We start from the raw sequence: 15831 nt of genomic DNA on the forward strand, positions 1-15831 counted from the left end.
CCCTCCCCTGTGGATAAACATAAATGTTTAACATTAGGTAAGTTTGCAGACAGATCAGGATGCTGTTGTATGTATCTGTCCCCTCCCCTGTGGATAAACATAAATGTTTAACATTAGGTAAGTTTGCAGACAGATCAGGATGCTGTTGTATGTATCTGTCCCCTCCCCTGTGCTGAGTGAATAGTAAAATGTGGGTTCACTCTTTTGACGGTGAGAGGTATTGTATGTCTTGTCCCCAATCCCTGGACAAACACCATTTTCATTACTGATGCATTTTCCTTTAATTTTCATCAACATACTCAACTTTTGCTAGAATACACAATGACTATACTTCACAAAACCTCTGTAACTATTTTATTATGTGTATACAGCTGAGAAATACTAGTTATGTTTATCAGATGCTGTAAGTTTTATGTGATGTTATACAGAGAAAATAGATGTGCTACAGCTGAGATCCACTTTACCTCGTCACTACCACTTAAATATCAGCGACCTTGACTTTGAGGAGGTCATTGGCAGTGGATCATTTGGCAAGGTGTACAAAGGGCGCTATGATGGCAAAGTGGTGGCCATCAAAAGGTACAGTCAACTATAAATGTTATAGTGGAGATCACACTTCAAATTAATCGTAGAGTTTATATGTTAGGGTCATACGTAAAGGTCATCAGTAGGGTTCATATGTTAGGGTCATACACAAAGGTCATCAGTAGAGTTCATATGTTAGGGTCATACGTAAAGTTCATCAGTAGATTTCATATATTGGAGTCATACATAAATTAGTAAAGTTCATATATTGGGGTCATACATAAATTAGTAAAGTTCATATATTGGGGTCATACGTAAAGGTCATTAGTAAAGTTCATATATTGGGGTCATATATAAATTAGTAAAGTTCATATATTGGGGTCATACATAAAGGTCATTAGTAAAGTTCATATTTTGGGGTCATACATAATTGTCGTTTGTAGAGGTTAAACATAACAGTCATCACTAGAGGTCAATCAAAATTTCATCTGAGTATTGGGTCTCCTTTTAAAAGGAACAACTCTATGCACTGACTAGGCTATTTCTACTGGCCATGGGGTATTTTTTAGTATGTTATGTATACTCGAGAGAACTGGATATAAATTAGGTGTATCCTTTCCTTGTATCTACAGATATAGAGCAAACTCGTTTGGTGCCAAATCTGATGTTGACATGTTCTGTAGAGAGGTGGCCATTCTGTCCAAGTTAAACAGCCCCTATGTGATCAGCTTTGTAGGGGCATGCCTAGATGATCCCAGTGTAAGTATCTGTGTGGTAAAAACAGCCCCTATGTGATCAGCTTTGTAGGGGCATGCCTAGATGATCCCAGTGTAAGTATCTGTGTGGTAAAAACAGCCCCTATGTGATCAGCTTTGTAGGGGCATGCCTAGATGATCCCAGTGTAAGTATCTGTGTGGTAAAAACAGCCCCTATGTGATCAGCTTTGTAGGGGCATGCCTAGATGATCCCAGTGTAAGTATCTGTGTGGTAAAAACAGCCCCTATGTGATCAGCTTTGTAGGGGCATGCCTAGATGATCCCAGTGTAAGTATCTGTGTGGTAAAAACAGCCCCTATGTGATCAGCTTTGTAGGGGCATGCCTAGATGATCCCAGTGTAAGTATCTGTGTGGTAAAAACAGCCCCTATGTGATCAGCTTTGTAGGGGCATGCCTAGATGATCCCAGTGTAAGTATCTGTGTGGTAAAAACAGCCCCTATGTGATCAGCTTTGTAGGGGCATGCCTAGATGATCCCAGTGTAAGTATCTGTGTGGTAAAAACAGCCCCTATGTGATCAGCTTTGTAGGGGCATGCCTGGATGATCCCAGTGTAAGTATCTGTGTGGTAAAAACAGCCCCTATGTGATCAGCTTTGTAGGGGCATGCCTGGATGATCCCAGTGTAAGTATCTGTGTGGTAAAAACAGCCCCTATGTGATCAGCTTTGTAGGGGCATGCCTGGATGATCCCAGTGTAAGTATCTGTGTGGTAAAAACAGCCCCTATGTGATCAGCTTTGTGGGGGCATGCCTAGATGATCCCAGAGGAAGTATCTGGGTGGTAAAAACAGCCCCGATGTGATCAGCTTTGTAGGGCCATGCCTGGATGATTCCAGTGTAATTATCTGTGTGGTAAAAAAAGACCCTATGTGATCAGCTGTGTAGGGGCATGCCTGGCTGATTCCAGTAAAAGTATCTGTGAGGTGAAAACAACACCTATGTGATCAGCTTTGTGGGGGCATGCCTAGATGATACCAGTGTAAGTATCTGTGAGGTCTTTTATAATGAACGTGTGTGTGTACACATGGCAGGATAGCCCCTATGTGATCAGCTTTGTAGGGGCATGCCTGGATGATTCCAGTGTAAGTATCTGTGAGGTCTTTTATAATGAAAGTGTGTGTGTACACATGGCAGGATTATCTTAATCTGTAGATATATATCTTTATCATGGAAAGATGATCTTTCTTCTCAGCAGACTGATTTTTGTTCAGCAGGCTGATCTTTTATTTCACAGGAAGGGCCCTGCCATGTGTAATGGAATTGTTGATGGATGTTTATCCCCCAATGGTCAATCTTGGATCAGTCAACTTACCCTTGACCTCAGACACTTTTCAAACAACTATTGTACATCTACATATCACAGTGTATCACCATATCAAATCTAAAACAAGTGCCCAATGGGCCTGCATCACTCATCTCACACTTGTTACCTTAAAAGTGATCTTAAATAAAGCTAAAGGCAAAATATCAGTATTTATGATTTAAAGTCATTCAAAAGAACCTGTTCAAAGATTAAAAGAATATCACCCCTGTGACCTTGAAAGTCAAACAAGGTCATTATGTTGAACACATTTTACAGCCCTTCATCTCAGGATACAACTTGCAAAATATCACCACCCTATCCTTTTGTTTATTGAAATAAGGTCATTTAAATGTTTAAACATATTTGACTAAATGTGACCTCGAAAGTGGGTCAAGGTCATTCACTTGAACAAACTTGGTAGCCCTTAATCCCAGCATGCTACTAGCCAGATATCAACATTCTAGGCCTTATGGATATTCAGAAAAAGTGATTTAAAGATTTTAACATATTTGACCCCTGTGACTTTGAATATAATTCAAGTTTGTTCAAAAGAATGACCTTCATTTATATATTTTTATGGTCACAGGGGTCAATTCCCTGAGCATTTTGGTTATTCAGAAGAAGTTGTTTAAAGTTATTAACATATTTGACCCCTGTGACCTTGAATATGGGTAAAGGTCATTCATTTGAACAAACTTGATAGCCCTTCATCTCAGCATACTTCTGGCCAGATATCATCATCACCCTGGGCATTTGGGTTATTCAGAAAAAAAACTTTAAACAACTTCTTCTGAATAACCAAAAGGACCAGTATAGTTAAATTTGCTCAGTAGCATGCTGGGATGAAAGGCTACCAAGTTTGTTCAAATATATGACCTTCACCTTTATTCAAGGTCACAGACCTGTCTCATTACACATGGCAGGGCCCTTCCTGGCCTGTCTCATTACACATGACAGGGCCCTTCTTGACCTGTCTCATTACACATGACAGGGCGCTTCCTGACCTGTCTCATTACACATTGCAGGGCCCTTCTTGACCTGTCTCATTACACATGGCAGGGTCCTTCCTGGCCCGCCTCATTACACATGGCAACGCCCTTCTTGACCTTTCTCATTACACATGGCAGGGCGCTTCCTGGCCCGTCTCATTACACATGGCAAGGCCCTTCTTGACCTTTCTCATTACACATGGCAGGGCGCTTCCTGGCCCATCTCATTACACATGGCAGGGCCCTTCCTGACCTATCTTATTACACATGGTAGGGCCCTTCCTGACCTGTCTCATTACACATGGCAGGGCCCTTCCTGGCCCTTCCTGACCTGTCTCATTACACCTGGCCGGGCCCTTCCTGGCCCTTCCTGGCCCGTCTCATTACACATGGCAGGGCCCTTCCTGGCCCTTCCTGACCTGTCTCATTACACATGGCAGGGCCCTTCCTGGCCCTTCCTGACCTGTCTCATTACACATGGCAGGGCCCTTCATGACCTGTATCATTACACATGGCAGGGCCCTTCCTGGCCTGTCTTATTACACATGGCAGGGCTCTTCCTGACCTGTCTCATTACACATGGCAGGGCCCTTCCTGACCTGTCCCATTACACATGGCAGGGCCCTTCCTTACCTGTCTCATTACACATGGCAGGGTCCTTCCTGGCCTGTCTTATTACACATGGCAGGGTCCTTCCTGGCCTGTCTCATTACACATGGCAGGGTCCTTCCTGGCCTGTCTCATGACACATGGCAGGGGCCTTCCTGACCCGTCTCATTACACATGGCAGGGCCCTTCCTGGCCCGTCTCATTACACATGGCAGGGTCCTTCCTGGCCCATCTCATTACACATGGCAGGGCCCTTCCTTAGCCGTCTCATTACACATGGCAGGGCCCTTCCTGACCTGTCAGGGTTCTAGTTTGATACACCACATATTTTTGATTTTCTACTAAAAATGTACAAAATAGTTTGCACATTGTATAAAACACATTTAACAAAAACATGAAGCAGTTTCTGTTTTAACATTTAAAAGAACATTTGAAAGAACCTACCTTAGGTATGTTGGTTTTAACTTACCTCAAATATTTTGAGTTTCAATTTTTATTAAATATTTGTTTGAAATTTGAAATATTTTTGTAATACATATTCATTCTGTCAAATTCAATAAAAGAAATATAAAATAAAACATATCTTTTGGTAGTGTAGTACACATATATAGAAACTTTATAGCATATATAGAGTATGTAAGTGTTGAGAGACAGATTAAGCAGCAGGCTGTCATATGATAAATTTTCCTGTATTATTTCTCAGGTTGTCTTCTGCTGAACAAGTATTCGGTAGTGAAGCAGATGTAAAAACACTCAAACGAACAAGAAACCAATTCAAAGATTGCAGGTTTGACTGTATACTGTATATGTAATGTATAAATATTATTTGATATATGACTTACTTGACCGTAGAAATTTGTTTTTAATTTAATTCATTTTTTTTTCAGCAATTTGCCATCGTTACTCAGTTTGTGTCTGGTGGTTCCCTCTTCAGTATACTTCATGAACAAAAAAGGTAGCTATCTTTTGCACATAAGTAGATATAATTATGACACTTAAATTTTCAGTGATAACAAATGAGAGCTGTTGCTCACACATCATCATATATGGATTGAATATGTTGTTTTTTAGGTCACCTGAGCTTTAGCTTTAGCATTTTGAAAAACTATTTCAAACTTAAAAACTAGTTCTAATATGCCGATCTAACTGAAAATCAGTCTAGAAATGATCAGCTCATGGTCCTGACAAACTTAAGTTAACGTTATACTTAACAATTTTTTACTCAAATTGGTACATTATTTTTTTACTATATGACAATTGTTTAATTTTAATTATTTGTTCTTAAATAATTAACTTATTTACTGCGCTTTGTATTTGCGTCTTCCTTTAAACGACATTGGCAGAACAACCCTATTTAAATAAAATTGGCACCAATAATTAACCGTAGACAATTGAGCGTTTGACGCAGGGGCATTCTCCTTGTTATCTGAAGCGAAGAGACAAGACTCTAATTGAACAAGGTTCATTTATGACATCATAAGTAAACCACGTGTTACGTCACGAGAGTTTTTGCTTTCTTACTCAAATGATATGCATTTCTGCTGGTAATGTTCATATAGTGGGTTGCAGCGCAAATGTAAATATACCCGATTAACAGAAGAGAGATAAATCTCACACTCAATTATACCCGATCAACATAAGGAGCAAACTCCAAAACATTGATGACATTCTATAACAAATTACAAGGGTGCTAACTCCCACACATAATTACATGTATGCTACATGTACAACCATGTAAATTGTACAATACCAGTAACAGCTTGTTTAGGTTGACCATTGTTTTTGCAGAGTTATAGATCTGCATTCCAAACTGACAATAGCCGTGGATATTGCTAAGGGAATGGCCTACCTACACACGCTGCCTCAACCAATCATACATCGTGACCTCAACAGCCACAACGTTTTACTGGACGAGAACGGACATGCACTAGTGGCAGACTTCGGAGGTGAGGCATTGTGGGAAGGTTTTAGGGAGTAAGGCAGATTTAAGGATGCGATAAGACCTTACTATAGACTTGTGGATGTTTTGTGACAGGGTTTCTTTCTGTAACTTTGAGGATACTTAACTAGCACATATATTTGTTAGTAGGCTGTCACTGATGTAAATTTATCTTATTTCTTAGACCAATGTGTATTATGTTCCAGAATCCAGATTTCTACGATCTTTGGAGGACAACATGACTAAACAACCTGGTGTAAGTATAGTGTGATCAATATCTGTATTTTGATAGATGACAAAACCTAAGGCATAGAGGATTTCTTATAGTTTCATACTGAATTCATAATATACTTCATAAGTAAGGCAGTATATTGATATTATATCTTAGTTGGTTATCATTTAATATATTGATATATTTCTTAGTTTGTTTATTGACAGAATCTGCGCTGGATGGAGCCTTCATGATACTGATATTTTTGGTACTTGTATATTGACATATTCTGTGCTAGATGATAATTGAGATATTTACATATTTCATGTTTGTATAACGACAGAATCTGCGCTGGATGGCCCTTACAGGTACATGTATTCATATATTTTGTTGTGGTTATTGACAGAATCTGCGCTGGATGGCGCCCGAGATATTTACACAGTGTACCAAGTACAGCATCAAGGCAGACATGTTCAGCTACTCCCTTTGTCTTTGGGAACTACTGGCCGGGGAACTTCCATTTGGTCACCTCAAACCTGGTAGGTATTCTTCTACACAGGAGTGATCTGTTCTCTGTTCCTGGTAGGTATTTATCTACACAGGAGTGATCTGTTCTCTGTTCCTTGTAGGTATTTCTCTACACAGGAGTGATCTGTCTCTGTTCCTGGTAGGTATTTATCTACTCAGGAGTGATCTGTTCTCTGTTCCTGGTAGGCATTTCTCTACACAGGAGTGATCCGTCTCTGTTCCTGGTAGGTATTTCTCTACACAGGAGTGATCCGTCTCTGTTCCTGGTAGGAATTTCTCTACACAGGAGTGATCTGTCTCTGTTCCTGGTAGGTATTTATCTACTCAGGAGTGATCTGTTCTCTGTTCCTGGTAGGGATTTCTCTACACAGGAGTGATCTGTTCACTGTTACTGGTAGGTATTTCTCTACACAGGAGTGATCAGTTCACTGTTCCCGGTAGGTATTTCTCTACACAGGAGAGATCTGTCTCTGTTCCTGGTAGGAATTTCTCTACACAGGAGTGATCTGTCTCTGTTCCTGGCAGGTCTTTCTCTACACAGGAGTGATCTGTTCACTGTTCCTGGTATGTATTTCTCTACACAGGAGTGATCTGTTCACTGTTACTGGTAGGTATTTCTCTACACAGGAGTGATCCGTCTCTGCTCCTGGTAGGTATGTCTCTACACAGGAGTGATCGGTTCACTGTTCCCGGTAGGTATTTCTCTACACAGGAGAGATCTGTCTCTGTTCCTGGTAGGAATTTCTCTACACAGGAGTGATCTGTCTCTGTTCCTGGCAGGTCTTTCTCTACACAGGAGTGATCTGTTCACTGTTACTGGTAGGTATTTCTCTACACAGGAGTGATCAGTTCACTGTTCCCGGTAGGTATTTCTCTACACAGGAGAGATCTGTCTCTGTTCCTGGTAGGAATTTCTCTACACAGGAGTGATCTGTCTCTGTTCCTGGCAGGTCTTTCTCTACACAGGAGTGATCTGTTCACTGTTCCTGGTATGTATTTCTCTACACAGGAGTGATCTGTTCACTATTCCTGGTAGGTATTTCTCTACACAGGAGTGATCTGTTCACTGTTCCTGGTAGGTATTTCTCTACACAGGAGTGATCCGTCTCTGTTCCTGGTAGGTATTTCTCTACACAGGAGTGATCGGTTCACTGTTCCCGGTAGGTATTTCTCTACACAGGAGTGATCTGTCTCTGTTCCTGGTAGGTCTTTCTCTACACAGGAGTGATCTGTTCACTGTTCCTGGTAGGTATTTCTCTACACAGGAGTGATCTGTTTTCTGTTCCTGTTAGGTATTTCTCTACAAAGGAGTGTTCTGTTCACTATTCCTGGTAGGTATTTCTCTACACAGGAGTGATCTGTTTTCTGTTCCTGGTAGGTATTTCTCTACACAGGAGGGATCTGTTCACTATTCCTGGTAGGTATTTCTCTACACAGGAGTGATCTGTTCTCTGTTCCTGGTAGGTATTTTTCTACAAAGGAGTGATCTGTTCTCTGTTCCTGGTAGGTATTTCTCTCCACAGGAGTGATCTGTTCTCTGTTCCTTGTAGGTATTTCTCTACACAGGAGTGATCTGTTCGCTGTTCCTGGTAGGGATTTCACTACACAGGAGTGATCTATTCTCTGTTTCTGGTAGGTATTTCTCTACACAGGAATGATCTGTTCTCTGTTCCTGGTAGGCATTTCTCTACACAGGAGTGATCTGTCTCTGTTCCTGGTAGGGATTTCTCTACACAGGAGTGATCTGTTCCTGGTAGGTATTTCTCTATACAGGAGTGATCTGTTCTCTGTTCCTGCTAGGTATTTCACTACACAGGAGTGATCTATTCTCTGTTTCTGGTAGGTATTTCTCTACACAGGATTGATCTGTTCTCTGTTCCTGGTAGGAATTTCTCTACACAGGAGTGATCTGTCTCTGTTCCTGGTAGGTCTTTCTCTACACAGGAGTGATCTGTTTTCTGTTCCTGGTAGGTATTTCTCTATACAGGAGTGATCTGTTCTCTGTTCCTGCTAGGTATTTCACTACACAGGAGTGATCTATTCTCTGTTTCTGGTAGGTATTTCTCTACACAGGAATGATCTGTTCTCTGTTCCTGGTAGGCATTTCTCTACACAGGAGTGATCTGTCTCTGTTCCTGGTAGGGCTTTCTCTACACAGGAGTGATCTGTTCTCTGTCCCTGGTAGGTATTCTCTACACAGGAGTGATCTGTTCCTGGTAGGTATTTCTCTACACTGGAGTGATCTGTTCTCTTTTCCTGGTAGGTATTTCTCTACACAGGATTGATCTGTTCTCTGTTCCTGGTAGGGATTTCTCTACACAGGAGTAATCTTTTCAATGTTCCTGGTAGGCATTTCTCTACACAGGAGTGATCTGTTTTCTGTTCCTGGTAGGTATTTCTCTATACAGGAGTGATCTGTTCTCTGTTCCTGCTAGGTATTTCACTACACAGGAGTGATCTATTCTCTGTTTCTGGTAGGTATTTCTCTACACAGGATTGATCTGTTCTCTGTTCCTGGTAGGAATTTCTCTACACAGGAGTGATCTGTTCCTGGTAGGTATTTCTCTACAAAGGAGTGATCTGTTCTCTGTTCCTGGTAGGTACTTCTCTACACAGGAGTGATCTGTTCGCTGTTCCTGGTAGGGATTTCACTACACAGGAGTGATCTATTCTCTGTTCCTGGAAGGTATTTATCTACACAGGAGTGATCTGTTCACTGTCACACAGGAGTGATCTGTTCACTGTTTCTGGTAGGTATTTCTCTACACAGGAATGATCTGTTCTCTGTTCCTGGTAGGAATTTCTCTACACAGGAGTGATCTGTTTTCTGTTCCTGGTAGGTATTTCTCTATACAGGAGTGATCTGTTCTCTGTTCCTGCTAGGTATTTCACTACACAGGAGTGATCTATTCTCTGTTCCTGGTAGGTATTTCTCTACACAGGAGTGATCTGTTCACTGTTTCTGGTAGGTATTTCTCTACACAGGAGTAATCTTTTCACTGTTCCTGGTAGGTATTTCTCTACACAGGAGTAATCTTTTCACTGTTCCTCATTTCTATTGGTTTGTGATGTGGCTTTGGTTGGGCCAGAGTTCCGGTCTGGCTCTGATCTGATCTGTAGCACTGTCAGATTGTACAAATATTTACATGTAATCTGGTGTGAAAATCCAAGCCATCAGTCTATAAAGCAGTATTATACAGCTGGGAATGTGCTGTATTTGCACTGGTCCAAAGATAAGATTGGTCTTTTTATACTGTTAACTGGGAAATTTTCATTCTCATTTTCGCCTTTTTTGCTCTCCATAATGAGGGCAAATTTATCATATATTACAGCAAATTTAAGTAGACACATAATATACATTTTAATCTAATGTGAAGGGCAACATTAACACTGGGCAAAATTGGATTTTATGGGTGAAGGGCGAAAGTTTGCCTGGGCGAAAGTTTGCCTGGGTGAAAGTTTGTCTCATTGAAAGTTTGTTACGGTGAAAGTTTGTTTCAGTGAAAGTTTCCTGGTATACTTCTATAGACCTTTATTCCATTTCTTTTTTATTAGATGTTATCTATATTATTATACTTGAATGTTTGACATATTACTCCTGTCACCAAAGATCAAGGTCATGTTTAATGATCAAATAAGACATGTACAATGTATGTCATGACTCGTGTAAGTGGGCCTTGACAAGCTGGCTCTACGTATCGTCATCAGTGTCCATTTTTGTGACGTACTTTGGGGAAAAGTACAGCAGACTCAATCATCTCGATATCGCACATTTCAATACCGTAGTGTAAATTATAGTAACACCTGGTAAACAATAATACTCGTGCATGACGATGATATGTCAATACCAATATGCAATATTGAGATTTTACATGGAAATTTGTAAACACATGCACTTCAGAAATAAATTCGCCAATAAAAAGACATAAATCGACTCACGGGAAGACACTGACATAAGACCAGACGACTACAAGAAGGTAATATATGAAGAGTATGGAATGCAGACTCATGTGTTTTGTGTACCGACCTTACATGTGGATATCACGTGCTTACACGAGTTCACAAGCTCGAGGTCCTTATGATTTTCACTGTTGAGCGAGTTATGCTCTGTCGAGTAAATCTTTTTTACAAATGTGGTGCACTAACTCTGTAAAAATAGTGTTTTGTAAAAATATTGAGATCCCTATGAAATTGCATGGGTGGGTGGACGTGAGAACGGCATACCATGCGATAGCCTCTGGTGACATATGAACCTGACATGTAAATATACATGTACCATGCACTAGCGGGCCGTGGAATGACGTCCAAAGTGTACATGATTGAGAGTAATTTGGTTTCATAAAAGAACAATAAATTGACAATTTTGATATCATAATTTTAATTTATTTCCATCATTTTTGATAAAAAGAGATAAACTGTCATTGTGAGAATTTTATCCCCCTGCAAAAAGTTCCGATTTTTTTCAAGGAAGACCTCTCACCAGGATCAAAGTAATTGTTAAATGTAAAATTGATTAATTATAAAGTCTTCGGGAATATTTTTTCAATTTCCCACTATTTATGTATGAAACTTTGTGTCCTGTTTGCTTTTAGCTTGTAGATAATCACTTTTATAGATACAGTTTCTATAAAAAAACACTTTGTGTCATGTGTTTTATATTTTTGTGGTAAATGAAATTGTGTATGGTTGATAGGCAATGCTTCTGTTCATTTTTTAGCTAAGGCGTTAGCCGCCAGCTATTGGTATTACTTTAGTTAATGAGCTCAAGATATTCATAAATGTCGTTTTCACACAGACACCGCTCTAGCGGTACTTAATGGTACTAAATTGAATCAAATACCGGACCTACTGTCTTTATTATGCGTAACTTTGGACTCAAATGCACTTGAATGGCTTGTAGATATCATTCCTTTCCTTGGTAGAACATATGATCTTATCACAACGTCGTATTCTTTTTGAAAATGCACCCTGATTATCTCAATCGGGAACTGCCACTTGACTAGGTCATACAAGCTACACGCAACTTCCGGTAAAAATATAATCAAAAACAAAAATAAAACGGTAAATATTAACTAAATATATTTTTTCCGACTTCAAAATACGTTTTGTATCGTTAGCAAGGCAGTTAAAAGTTTCGAAATTTTCGGAAATGTTCGGCCTCGATATACCTGTGATGCAACCGAATGTTTACATCTTCCTGATTGCCGATTGATAGCAGCTGACCTCTCAATGACCTCTCAACATCATCAACAACCATCATCTCAATTCTATTGCCATCGGCAGAAAAAATGTAAGTACTGAATATGTTTATATTTTATCTATTTTTGTGTAAATTACGTTTTCTATCACCAACACATTTTTGGTCCATACGACTTTTTTTTCAACAACATACCACCATCCACCATTAGCCGCCATTACATCATTTTCGATTTTTAGCTCACCTGGTCCGAAGGACCAAGGTGAGCTTATGCCATACCGTGGCGTCCGTCGTCCATCCGTCAGTCCGTACATCAACAATTTCTTTAAACGACTTCTTCTTCTTAACCACTGGTTGGAATTAAACTAAATTTGACTGGAAGCATCCCTAGGTGGTGGAGATTCAAAATTGTACAAATAATGGGGCTGACCCCCCCAGGGGGCTGAGGGGCGGGGCCAAAAGGGGTCAATTTGCTCATATTGCTTTAAGCGACTTCTTCTCTGGAACTAAGAAATTGATATCAACCATATTTGACTGGAAGCATCCCTAGGTGGTTGTGATTGAAAATTGTACAAATGGTGGGGCTGACTCCCCATGGGGCTTAGGGGTGGGGCCAAAAGGGGGCAATTTGGCTATATTGCTACAAACGACTTCTTCTGTAGAACTGCACTGGATATCAATCATATTTGATCAAAAGCATTCCTTGGAGGCAGGGATTTAAAATTGTACAAATGGTGTGGCTGACCCCCCAGGGGGCTGAGGGGCAGGGCCAAAAAGGGTATTTGGCTATACTGCTTTAAGCGACTTCTTCTCTGGAACTAAGAAGTGGATATCAACCATATTTGACTGGAAGCATCCCTAGGTGGTGGTGATTAAAAATTGTACAAATGGTGGGGCTGACTCCCCAGGGGGCTAAGGGGCGGGGCCAAAAGGGGGCAATTTGGCTATATTGCTACAAACGACTTCTTCTGTAGAACTGTGCACTGGATATCAATCATATTTGATCAAAAGCATTCCTGGGAGGCAGGGATTTAAAATTGTACAAATGGTGTGGCTGACCCCCCAGGGGGCTGAGGGGCAGGGCCAAAAAGGGTATTTGGCTATACTGCTTTAAGTGACTTCTTCTCTGGAACTAAGTGATGGATATCAACCTTATTTGACTGGAAGCATCTCTAGGTGGTGGAGATTCAAAATTGTACAAACGGTTGGGCTGACCCCCCAGGGGGCTGAGGGGCGGGGCCAAAAGGGGGCAATTTGGTTATATTGCTATAAATGACTTCTTCTGCAGAACTATGCCATGGATATTGATCATATTTGGTCGGAAGTATTCATGGGAGGCAGGGATTCAAAATTGTACAAATGGTGGGGCTGACCCCCCGGGCTAAGGGGTGGGGCCAATAAAATGTATTACTTGGAAATGGTTGAGATCCCCACCATATAACCATATATACAATTGCTGAGTATAAAGAGAAGAATGCACATTTGCTTCCAGGATGTCCCTAGGGTCTGGCCCCACCCTTGGAGACATAGTCCCTGGGCCATAACTTTAAAACGGTTGAGATCCCCACCCCAAAACTATATATACAAATGCTGGGCATAAAGAGACGAATGCAATCATGATATCAGAATAGACCCTGGGGTCTGACCGAACCCCTAGGGACCTAGTTTCTGAGTCACAGCTTGGAAACAGTTGAGAGCCCCACCCTATAACCGTATATATACAATTGCTGAGTATAAAGAGATGATTGCACATATGCTTCCAGGTTGGCCTTGGGGACTGCCCCACCCTTGGAGACTTAACCCCTGGGTCATAACTTTGAAATGGTTAATATCCCCACCCCAAAACTATATATACAATTGTTGGGCATAAAGAGACGAATGCAGTCATGATATTAGAATTGATCCCAGGGTCTGCCCCACCCTTGCAGACTTGGCCCCTGGGTCATAACTTTGAAACGGTTGAGATCCCCACCCCAAAACTATATATACAAATGCTTGGCAAAAAGAGACAAATGCATTCACGATATTAGAATCGATCCTGGAGTCTGGCAACAACTCTAGGGACCTAGTTTCTGAGTCAAAGCTTGGAAACAGTTGAGATCCCTACCTCATAACCATACATAAAATTGCTTGGCATGAAAAATCTAATATAGCTATGCTACAAGGATTGGCCTTGGGGTCTGGCATATTCCCTTGATCTCATTTGGACAATAGTTTGTCATGATTGCTTAGGTATCCAGGTGAGCGATACAGGCCCTCTGGGCCTCTTGTTCACAATGTGTTTGCTAAAATAAAGATGTGTCATCATTTCATCGCATCATGAAGGTTTATATAGTCGGATTGTAGTAAGAGTAGTAAGTTCAGTGAGATGGTATCAAATTATGTCTGTTTGTTTACCCCTCAAACTTGTTTACATACAAATTCATTGTCCGTGACGTCGGGGCTCCTCCTCCGGCTTATAAATGTGATCATCATAGCCAATAAAATACGTAGTTGTTGGTCACTATGAGCCATACAATTCCCTGTGTTATCATAGAATGGTACAATATTTTTGTGTATGGGGAGCATCTAAATCACTTCTATAACCCATCAGATGATCGGGGGTTGCTGATTTTTAGCCTGGTAGGAACTACAAATTAATTTAGTGTGGCGGCACCCAAATCGGATCACTTTTTGCAAAAATACTTATCCATAACTAAATATGTCAACAAATCAGTTATATCATTGATGTAGTCTTAGAATAGATAGCCATTTACCGATTTTTGTCTACAGATAATTAGGTTTTAAGTTCAAATAGCGCAAGAAAACGTTTATCAAACTCAAAAGTCAATGTTTTGTTTACGTTTTTAAAAATGGCAACCCCATGCGACTATGCAATCTGTTTTGGACTATGGGAATAAAATCATACTATAGAAATACTTTTTTTCATATAAATTTTAAAGGTCATCATAAAATGTTTTTAATATGCTGACAATAAAAATACATTGTAATACAGCGTACAATACTGCAAAATTTGAAAAGCCATCCGTTTGGGTCCCGACATTTGCAAAAACCGGAGACGCTAATTGGTGACTTCAAAACGTTCTATAAATATCTGAAGTGAGCCCCAGGTGCTAATTTCGTTTGTTAGAACACCCATCGAACATCTCTTTTTGATACAACCATAAATGAATTCAATTCCTCCTCAGATTTTTCAATGTTAAAAAAAAAATATGATTTGGTGATCCGATTTGGGTACTGTCACCTTACATGCATGTACTGCAAACCAGGATCTTCCTAGGGAAAGTACCCAAAATATCAATATGTAACTTGCAAGCCTCATCACTCATTGTGTCCTGCTGTGAATATATACTTGAAAACTTTGTCAAACAAAACATGTAATCACCAGAATAGATATTGTTGAACAATTCTATGTAAAAAAACATGTACATATCTGTCATAGATCAGATAGAAACAATTATTTAGTACTCAGCCAGAAATGTCCTCACCCACTACATACGTGTACAGCGACCTGGAAGTGTATTTGTGGTCTGAGGCCATATACTTAAAGGAAATGACAAAAAAATATTCTGTTTTACTTTATACCCAAGCCATAGGTCTACCTTAATCTTGACAGAAAATGTTAACTATTTTTTTCTCAAAATTTTGTCCTTTTTATAACCCTCCCCTTATTTACGGAGGGGGAAAATATTGAATGGAGTTTGAAAGAATTATTTATTGATGACATGTACATTTTTTTTTATTGATGACATGTAC

General features: G+C 40.2%; 1 protein-coding gene across 5 annotated transcripts in view; it reads left to right on the forward strand.

Moving 5' to 3' along the window:
• LOC110455590 (serine/threonine-protein kinase TNNI3K-like) overlaps positions 1 to 15831 on the forward strand; it is a 54883-nt gene that overhangs the window by 22982 nt on the left and 16070 nt on the right. For all 5 annotated transcript variants that reach the window (XR_002463465.1, XR_002463464.1, XR_002463466.1 and 2 more), the window contains exons 14-19: positions 429 to 579; positions 1158 to 1284; positions 5088 to 5155; positions 5989 to 6146; positions 6346 to 6395; positions 6757 to 6889. Coding sequence is in view for 2 of the 5 variants with exons in the window: in XM_021505785.1 (XP_021361460.1) it covers positions 429 to 579; positions 1158 to 1284; positions 5088 to 5155; positions 5989 to 6146; positions 6346 to 6395; positions 6757 to 6889 (687 nt within the window). In the remaining 3 variants the exon portion in view is untranslated. The remainder of the gene's footprint in view (positions 1 to 428; positions 580 to 1157; positions 1285 to 5087; positions 5156 to 5988; positions 6147 to 6345; positions 6396 to 6756; positions 6890 to 15831) is intronic.

Source organism: Mizuhopecten yessoensis, unplaced genomic scaffold (genome assembly GCF_002113885.1).
Source record: "Mizuhopecten yessoensis strain PY_sf001 unplaced genomic scaffold, ASM211388v2 scaffold8313, whole genome shotgun sequence".
In the NCBI taxonomy this organism is placed as follows: domain Eukaryota; kingdom Metazoa; phylum Mollusca; class Bivalvia; order Pectinida; family Pectinidae; genus Mizuhopecten; species Mizuhopecten yessoensis.